The sequence below is a fragment of the Medicago sativa genome, chromosome 4, assembly GCF_051527215.1.
Source record: "Medicago sativa cultivar Bolivia chromosome 4, Bolivia_mono, whole genome shotgun sequence".
Lineage (NCBI taxonomy): Eukaryota > Viridiplantae > Streptophyta > Magnoliopsida > Fabales > Fabaceae > Medicago > Medicago sativa.
The window spans coordinates 35,675,445-35,685,991 of NC_140752.1; the positions used below are offsets into that span (position 1 = coordinate 35,675,445).

Sequence of the window (10,547 nt, forward strand, 5' to 3'; positions counted from 1 at the left end):
TAAACAAAAATTAATCTCAAACTAACAAAACTCAGACCAATCGTAACTAAAGATCCCAATAGTAACCTTTTGTATCTCAACCGTTAAATAAATCTAACGGGCGACAATAGTGCAGGATAGTTCACTGTACACTAGTGGTATCTTATAAAATCAGTCTATGAAATGACTCTTTTACCCTCGCTGTTGTTACTCTCGCTAGAATCTTCTTCCATTGATACTACTGTTGAGTCCCACACACCACACACGAACAAAAACCGATCTGGTCAACGTAAGTTTCTTCTTCTACTCCTCAATTTCTCTCTCCCTTAGATTTTTGTTTCTCCGGAAAATTCATAACCACATTTCATTTTCCCATTAATTTTATATTTTTTTTTTCCAGCAACATGGAGGAAGTTCAAGAGTCTCAACCACAATCAAAACCAGGTAATTAATTTCCATTTATTCACTCATGTGATACAGACACCAGATACAACACTGACGCAACACATTGATAACAGTACTTGAGAAAATGAATTAATTAATTGAATATAATCACATGTGTCAGTACCGACACCAGACGCATCTTTGATCAGAAGTGTTGGTGTTACAGAGAGGTTTTGTGTTCGAATTTCATGTATGATTGAGGAAACCTTATTTTGTAGGTCAAGAAAATAATGTAGATGAAGTGATTGATGAAAGTACTGAATATGCAAAAGGGGAAACACCTGAAGAATTATTGAGTAGTCCTCCAAAAGTTGATTCTGAAGTTGAAGTTCTTCATGAGAAGGTTACAAAACAAATTATTAAGGAAGGTCATGGTCAGAAACCTTCCAAGTATTCAACATGCTTTTGTAAGTGGTTTAGTTAATCATGATCTGAATATGTTATCATGCTTTCAATTATTGTGATAAAGATACGTAGTTTATTATCATGATACATGTTTCAATTAGAAGAATTGTTTTGAAATTTCATTAATTTGAATGACCCAAATGTTTTGGTTTACCGTGAGGAAATTTTCTTTTGTTTAGACTGAATGTGGGAACATGCTACGTGAAGCAAAACTGTATTAGGCATTAATTAGTTACTGTTAATATCTACTCCTCTACTCTTCTTATGAGCTCTTTCTTGCATAACCTTTTTATTTTCTCTTGTTGAATCTAATTCATAATTATGACCTGTATGGTTTATGGTGGTAGTCCATTACAGGGCGTGGTCTGAGAACACGGAGCATAAATTTGAAGATACATGGCAGGAGCAACGACCAATTGAGATGGTAATAGGAAAAGGTATGCTTGAAGTTTAAAGTTTTGGATTTCTTGTGTCCATTGATCAATTGGATTTCTTTTACTGAGATTCCTACATCTATTCTCTAAATTGTTGATTTTCGTGTTTATAAACTGGTAATAGAAATGGATGTCTAATTATAGTAGAGTAAATTTTCATTTTAGTGGCTTAATGTGTAAGACGGTGACACTATATGCATTGAAAATACAAAAACACCCCTGAGTGTATATTTATTTTAGTTCATGGACTAAACTGACTATCAAAAGAGATATTTGAGGACCAAACTCACTAGGACAAGATGCATTCAGAGATTTTTATGTAATTTTGGTACATTCAAGGACTACAGTGTATTGGGAAAAACCCAAGTCCCACATCGGATAGATGAGACTCTTGATAAAAGTTTATAAAGAGGAGGCACTCCTCACCTTACAAGCCGGTTTTGTAAGGATGAGTTAGCCCCAAATTTCAACACAATGACAGCCCTTGACGCATTGAAGGACAAAAATGGTTGTTTACTTAATTATAGTTTGTTCAACTCCTGTAAATATTAGTCTTGTATCCATGCCATTGAGTTCTGGCAAATGACAGGGTGCCAATGAGTTCTGGCAAATGACAGGGTGATTTGTACAAATTTGAAGTAACGAATTTTGTTCAATTACTACTTATGCATTGCTAATTTTCTGCTATTATGACATCTAGCATAGTGTGGTCAACAGAAACATATGTGTGTTTGTGCTGTGTGTATTTCTTTAACAGACTTGTTATTTGGTTTTGATGGATTTCTCTGAAACAGAGAAGAAAGAAATGACTGGCTTGGGCATTGGGGTGGCAAGCATGAAAGCTGGGGAACGAGCGTTGCTGCGTGTGAGCTGGGAATTAGGATATGGAAAGGAAGGAAGCTTTTCTTTTCCAAATGTTCCACCAATGGCAGATTTAGTTTATGAAGTTGAGCTCATTGGATTTGATGAAACAAAAGATGTAAGTTTTCATTAAATTGTTGCATGGTCACGGACTTAGTTAGATGCTTATAGTGAGTAAAATTCACAGGGAAAAGCTCGCAGTGATATGACTGTAGAGGAACGGATTGGGGCAGCAGATCGGAGAAAGATGGATGGAAATGTTCTGTTTCAGGAAAATAAACTAGAGGAGGCCATGCAACAGTATGAAATGGTTACACACTTGTGTTTCTTTTCTCTTTGACATACTTCTTGCTCATTTCTAATCGATGAAATTTGTTTCTTCTCTCTGTTTATTTTTTGTTTGCTAAGTTGATTATCTTGGTTCATGTCAGGCCATAGCTTACATGGGAGATGACTTCATGTTCCAGTTGTTTGGGAAGTATAGGGATATGGCTCTGGCTGTAAAGAATCCATGCCATCTTAACACGGCGGCCTGTCTGATTAAGCTGAACCGCTATGAAGAAGCTATAGGACAATGCAGCATTGTAAGTATATGACTTTAAAAGTCATCTCAACATAAAATACTATGTAAATAAGCATTTCGGTCCTCAAAATTTTCTTCAGCAATTTAGTCCCTCAAATTTGTGAAATAGCAAAATAATCCCTTACATTAATAAAGACCAATCAATTTCGTCCCTCTATCAAAATATTTCTTTAGTAAACATCCATCAAAACCGATGAAAGACCTACATATTGACTTCTATACTCTCTTGTTGCAATAATATAAGTGTAATACCTTCAAATTTGATTATCTACCATTGGAGTTCAATGGACTAAATGACTATTTCACAAATTCGACGTACTAAATTTACCGACCCTTAGAACTCCAAGGACATAAATGCTGAGTGACTCTAAATATTTTTCATTTTATTTCAAAGTCATGCTGTTTGATTGGACATTGTTATTCTTTTTAGATATAAAAAATAGCATTATCTTTTCTGTAAATTGTTTTACCGAGTTTTGGGTTGAGTCTACTATAATAAAATTATAATCATGGTGCTTTAAGCATGAGCGCACAATATTGAGGTGCTAGCGTTCTCTTATTGATACATCAATGACTGCTCACACGTTTTGTCGTAAGGATTCCTTTTTATCTTATTGAAGGGAAAATTCGTACTGTTTCTTTTTCTTTTGTTTATTTGCATACTTAGCCAGTGAAAGCATTCTTAGACAGAAGCTGTGGACTCTTTCCTACTAAGCATATCTTGCCATATTTTTAGTCAAGGGAAATCTATAACTTTTGTCAACAAAAAGCTGTTTTAGCTCTAACTTAACATGTTATTGTAGCACTGCATTAAATTCTAGAGTATGTTTTAAATATGCTAAAAATATTTTTACCAAAGTGAGCTTTGGATTGTAACATTCCCATGTTTGATTCAAGTTTTTCTTTTTAAAATTTCTGCGATTTCCTGGGTCCCAGGGATATAATTCACTCATTTTTTCCGCTTTTTCATTCCCATGATAAAGAGTGAGACATTTCCATGGGAGTAGAAATTACCTCCTCAGCCAACTATAACTTTTCACTTACCTCATTCTCACTTTTATTTAGTATTAACTTTATATTGAAGTTTTTGAACTAAATATAAATATTTCTAATAATATCATGTAACTACCAAACATACTTGTAAATTGTTATAGTATTTTCTGGAACATCATTCCTTGTAACATGATTCTATATCTTGAAACAAACTTATCCAACAGAAGTCATTTGTTGAAACTTGCAGGTATTAAGTGAGGATGAGAGCAATTTGAAGGCTTTATTTAGGAGAGGTAAGGCTAGAGCAGCACTTGGGCAGACAGATGTTGCCAGGGAAGATTTTCTAAAAGCTCGTAAGCATGCACCTGAAGATAAAGCAATTGCAAGAGAATTGAAGCTACTTGCTGAACATGATAAAGCTATTTATCAAAAGCAGAAGGAGATCTATAAAGGAATATTTGGACCAAGACCTGAACCAGTACCACAGAAAAGGAATTGGTTCATATTTGTTTGGCAGTGGTTGGTTTCAGTGTTTCATAGCTTTACCACACTTTTCAACCGTGAAAAAAAGCACAAAGATGACTAATTCAGTTGTTGAACATCAAGGCCATTGTTGCATCGACTATTGTTTATGTGCATCCACCTATGAAAGGCTACAACATTTTGAGCTACTGAGGAAACAATTCTAGTTTTACTATTTTATCTATGCTTGATGTTGGCAAAATCTCTAAGCTGTATTTCACTCTTCCACAGAGTAATCGTGTTTGACAATATTATCAATCTGTTCTAAGATTTTGATAGTTTGTTCATAAGCATTTTGTGGGTTAATTTACTATTAAAAAGTTCTGTTTAAGTGTCTCCCTAACCTTGTAATTGCTACCAACAGGCATGTAACTGACATGTACCTTGTTTACCAAATAAATTAGCCTTGAACCTTCTCTAAAGTTTATTTATTTGCACTCTGTGGTTTTAGATTTCCATATTAATCTCCAACCCCCTGAGTGCTTCTTATCATAGTTTTGAAAATCGGGCCTAGCCGGTCGGGCTAGTCTAACTGAGAACCAGATCGATGGCTAGTTGAATTGGATCCTTAAATAACAGTTAACATTCAGTTAAATTGGTCTAAAACTGGTACAACCACCACGATCCGGTTTAATAATTGACATGGTTTTAATTATAAATATATTTGAAATTGCGGAGCTTAAGAATCAAATCCGTGTGTCTAGCCTTCTCACAAGTGTGATCACGACTGTTCCTAAGATTTTGGTTGGGTCTAACTCAACTCTAATCGGCTTATAAGATTAAGACCACCCACCACTAAAAATCACATTTCCATGTCACATCTCGTAGTGAGAGTTGCTCCCACTTTTAACATTATGTCCAAGTCTCTAACGGAAAAGGACTTAAAATCCTTTTATAGTGAAGAAAACAAATTCAAGTCAGCAAAATCTGCAGATAAAAGAGTCAAGGCATTACAGCCATAAAATAAATGGACATGGCTGGAAGCTAATTCCATGTCTTTCTTAGATCATAAACAGACATGAGTGATTATTCCATGTTTTCTTCTGACAAACAATAAATGAAAAATAGGTGAGGGGAGTGATTCTTTCCTCATCTCATGCTATGATTTAGATCTAGTGTTAGATTGTGTATCAAGTCTATATATCCTTTTTTAAGATACTATTGACGCCATAAAAATCTGCCTCGGAAGCCTTGCAACAAAGGCTTGGTTTGAAAAGAGTGTATGGCACGCCATAGAACGGTGTAAAGTTTCCTTTTCTGTGCACCAACATTCCATTAACCATGCGCGAACATTCCAGCATTGCAGCAGATTATTCCTTAGTATACGGGGCAATAATATTGAACAAAACAACAAATCAAGGAGATTGTATCAAAATTATTTTGTGTCAAAATAGTTGATGTGGTATTAGAGCTGCAATTGCATTGAACAGAATACATGGTTCAATCCTCATCAATTGATCCCCTGGGAAAGTTGTTCGTTTTTTCTGCCTAGGCCTTTGAAGCAAAGAGTGAATGATCTGAAATATCACGGAAAATCTAGTGCCACATAGAAGTTGCTAAACCATGTACCATGCATTTTCTTACTGAAGTAGCAGTAGATGAATTTTGGTGTCCAAGCACCAAAATAAGATATGAATTCTTATAAGAGTCAAGTTTATACTCACAGAAACATACATGATACAAACCAAAGAGGCAAATGCATAAGTTTGAACAAATGATTTAAGTGTCCCGCCTAGGAAAGTGATCAGCAGCACCTTACAATTTGCATTACATTGAATTATGATGAATCGTAGATTTGAAAGCTAATGAATTTTAAACATGCATGAGCAGGTAAATTATTTAGTGGTAATAAGAATTAGCTACAAATCTTATACCAAAAAAAAAAAAAAAAAAGAATTAGCTACAAATCAGCAACAATTTACTGCATAAAATATTTGAAAAATTATGAGGAATGGAAAACTAAGTGAATATATAAACACACACACACACAAATATATTGATAGCAGTAAAGCCAATACTATATATATATTCCTAATTTCGGTCAATGAAAAATGGAATTATTTTCTAGAAACACATCTTTGGATGTAACTCAAGGGATAACTGGATGATGAGTAATTCAACTAGTTTACATTGACGGTTAAAAAATATGAGAGGACCTGAGTTCAAAGTTCAAACCCTAACAAAGAGAAAAATATTAACCTAACAACTAACTTCAAACATTGGGTGGTCCCCAAGAAGGTGGCCGCATCGAAATATAGTCTGGAATTACCTCGGTAGCAACCGGAAAAGGTGGTTGACGATGATGATATGTCAGGGGTGGTTGTGGACGACGTGGTTGAGGACGAGGACGCTTCTTATTCTTCATCTCGTTGAAGCGCTGTTGAAAATCATCGTCCACACAACCAAATTCTTCGTTTTCTTGGACGATTTTCTGATTAATGGTACGGCTCTGAAGCTTCATTTGAGTATATGAAGCGAGTGCAGCAGGATTTGCATGGATTGCGTCCATAACAGGATTATAACTAAATCCAGCAGATTTGGAACCATTCTCTAACTCCTTATTTTCAGTTGCTTCAGCATATATTGTTCCTTATCAAACTCAAACACCAAGGAGAATTTGCGGTGGATTTTCATTCTCTTTTTCTTTGGATATGTGCTCGATGCGTTCAACAACATCCTCATCTGCCATCAATGACAATTCCCTGGAAGAAATCTTTGCTTGTTCGTCTTTTTTTTTTTTTTTTTTTTGGTACAAAAGAGGGCCAAAGCCCAAAGAGAAAGAAGACTTAAGAAATTAAACGAACGTTCCTAGGCATGCAAGCCCCGGAAATATCATCAAACAAAAGACTCTGAAGCTCACTAGGTGGATTTTCCAAGACATGAAAATCTAGAGAATCCATCGAAATGCTGAAATTAGCAAACCAATCCGCACTTCTGTTGCTTGTTCGTCTTTTGTTTCAAGAGAAGAATACCGTTCAACACACAAACAAAAACCCTAGAATAGGAGAGATAACAAAAGAAAACAAAACAAAACTGGATTATTTACAGGAGAGATAACGGGCCTGTTTGTTATAGTCTATTAAACTTAATTTTTTTTATTTTTATTTTTTCACTACCAAAAAAATAAATCTTCACTACCAAAAAAAAACTTCCAAAAAAATAAATCTTCACTACCAAAAAAAAACTTAATTTTTTCTTTTAAGAGGACTATTAAACTAAGGGTTACATATGTTTTTAGTCCCTATAAATATGTCAACTTTTCGTTTTAGTCCCTCTAAAATATTCCTTCAACTTTTAGTCCCTATAAAATTTTCAATCACTACTTTTGGTCCCTATTTTTAATTCAATTTTTGTATTTTTTAATGAAATTGTGCAGAAATGTGTAAAATATTCTAAAAAAAATTCCTAAAAAAAATTAAAATTTTTTAACAAAACACAAATTAAATATGAATTTTTAACCGTAAAAAATATAAAAATTCATATTAAATTCATGTTTTGTTAAAAAATTCTGAATTTTTTTTGGAGTGATTCTTATAATATTTTGAATTTTTCTGGAAAATTTTATTAAAAAATATGAACTCTACATATGAGTTTACTTTAAAAGAGGGACGAAAAGTGAAGATTGAAAATTTTATAGGGACTAAAAGTTGAAGGAAAATTTTAGATGGACTAAAACGAAAAGTTGACATATTTATAGGGACCAAAAACATATTTAACCCTTAAACTAATGTCTATCAAAAAAATACAATCTTTTTTCTTTTTTGGGTTAAATATGTTTTTGGTCCCTATAAATATGTCAACATTTCGCTTTAGTCCCTCTAAAATTTTCCTTCAACTTTTAGTCCCTATAAAATTTTCAATCACTACTTTTGGTCCCTATTTTTAATTCAATTTTTGTATTTTTTAATGAAATTGTGCAGAAATGTGTAAAATATTCTAAAAAAAATTCCTAAAAAGAATTAGAATTTTTTAACAAAACACAAATTAAATGTGAATTTTTAACCGTAAACAATATAAAAATTCATATTAAATTCATGTTTTGTTCAAAAATTCTGATTTTTTTTGGAGCGATTCTTATAATATTTTGAATTTTTCTGGAAAATTTTATTAAATAATATAAATTATACATATGAGTTTACTTTAAAAGAGGGACCAAAAGTGAAGATTGAAAATTTTATAGGGACTAAAAGTTGAAGGAAAATTTTAGAGGGACTAAAACGAAAAGTTGACATATTTATAGGGACCAAAAACATATTAACCCCTTTTTTTTTTAAGGAAAATACAATCTTTATATTCTTGATATTTTTACACGTCATCAAAATTTTATATTTGGCTTCAACCTCCTCATATTTTTTCACTTTTAAACACAAATTAAAACAATCTCACTCAATAAAACACACTACTTAATCTTTTTTAAAGAACAAACAAATTTAATATTAATCGTAATCAAAAAAAAATCCAATAATTCAAATTCTAAATATCTTAAGAGTTAAAAACAATTTTCAATCTATTATCTTTTCATCCCTAAAAAAAAACTATTATCTTTTCTCTAATTACGAAAGTTAATGATTAGTAAAAACAAAATTTTTCCCTCTCTTAATATTTTGACTCCTCAACATATATTTACTTTTTTGTGTCTTTTGTAACAAAAGATCCAATTTTATTTTTTTTTGGATAAGGCCAAGAGGACGGTTAGGCATCAGGGGGAAACTGAAGCATCCCAACTAGGTTGGCACCCAACAGAGACCCCCATCCTCTACCACCGTCCTGATACGTAATATTATTAAAAAAAGGGAAAAAATATATACAAAGAGGGGGGACTATACCAAAACCCTCCAAAGAAGAAAAGAAGAAAAAAAAAGAAAAAAAAAACAAAAAGAGACAGAAATGCCTAAGGAAAACGGTAATTGGGCATACCATTTCTATCCCTAGCAAAATCAACCGCCAAGGTAGGAGGCATGGAATCAAACCAAACAGTGCTTGTCAGAGAATGACCAATAAAAGCAAGCTTATCAGCACAACAATTTCCTTCACGAAAGATATGAGAACAAAGAACAGTCATACCGTGTTGCAAACAATTATGCCACCGGTTACGAAGAGAAATAGGAATAACATTGGGGTTCTTGAAGGCATGCACCGCACTAGAAGAATCACATTCAATCCACAAACGAGACCAATGATTACTAACAGCAAACTCCATAGCTAAAATCAAACCCAAAAGTTCCGCTTCAAGAACAGACACTTGTCCGACATTACTAGCAAAACAGCCCAAAAAAGTTCCTCTAAAATCAAGAAATAAGCCACCGCAAGAAGCATTAAGTCCAATGACTGAGCCATCCGTGTTTACCTTAACCCATGTTATGGTGGGAGGTTTCCAAACGACCGATATAATGTCCTTGAAACGACGGTAAGAAGGAGGAATCAAAAAATTATTTAGAACATCAACATCAGATGATAAACAGTTACCGTTAGAGTGCATTCCCGACAGAGCAACAAAAGAAGAGATCCTTGCAATTGTCGCATGAAGGGAGGGAGGGAGGGACAGAACTGAAGCGCAAGGCATTCCTAGACAACTGGATGCAATACACCGAATGCACAATCGCAGCCACATAAACATCCTTAACTTGAGAGGAACAACAAGTAGGAATAGAATTCAATAAAGACAGAACCGAGTCCAAGGAAAGAGTTCGATTCAGCTTCAGCCCAATGCAATGCCAAACAGCCCGCGCAAACTCACAAGAAAGAAATAAATGAGAAGTTTCAGCTTGCTTGTAACACAGACCGCATATGGAAACCAATGTACACCCACACCTTTGCAAATTCTTGTCCGTGGGGAGCTTAGATAACAACAGCCTCCAAAACACAAACAAGTGGGACGGAGGAATACAAGCACGCTAAATAATGGTGGCCCAGTCAAGTCTGTCCGGAGAAGGATGAAGAAATTGAAAAGCCAACTTAGCAATAAGAATGCCATCTGAAGCATGTTTCCAAACCCTCGTATCCATTAAAGGCGTAACTGGGAGAGTTATTTTGAGAATACTTTATGCCACTGTCGGATAGTTCAAGAGCGACGGAAGGATCTGCCATCTGCCATTATCAATAACCGAGTGAAGCATGGTCTTGAGAGGAGGATACATGCTCGGCGGGGGATTAAGAATAGAAACCAAAGATGCTCCCATCCAATTATCCAACCAGAGATTAATATTTTCACCATTACCAATAATCCAAACCGAGTTCTCTAACACCGTCGACAAGTACTCCTTAACACCGGGCCAAATCGAGGATTTAAAATAACGGCGGCGAGGGAGACCATAGGAAAGAAACCG

General features: G+C 34.4%; 1 protein-coding gene across 1 annotated transcript; it reads left to right on the top strand.

Moving 5' to 3' along the window:
- Window positions 1-239: 239 nt before the first annotated feature.
- TWD1 (FKBP-type peptidyl-prolyl cis-trans isomerase family protein) lies at window positions 240-4,643 on the top strand. Its single transcript, XM_085701137.1, has 8 exons — window positions 240-268; window positions 380-423; window positions 642-830; window positions 1,176-1,265; window positions 2,057-2,241; window positions 2,311-2,433; window positions 2,555-2,707; window positions 3,947-4,643. The coding sequence occupies exons 2-8, from the start codon at window positions 384-386 to the stop codon at window positions 4,283-4,285; spliced, it is 1,119 nt and encodes a 372-aa protein (XP_085557263.1). The 5' UTR covers window positions 240-268; window positions 380-383; the 3' UTR covers window positions 4,286-4,643.
- Window positions 4,644-10,547: the final 5,904 nt, after the last annotated feature.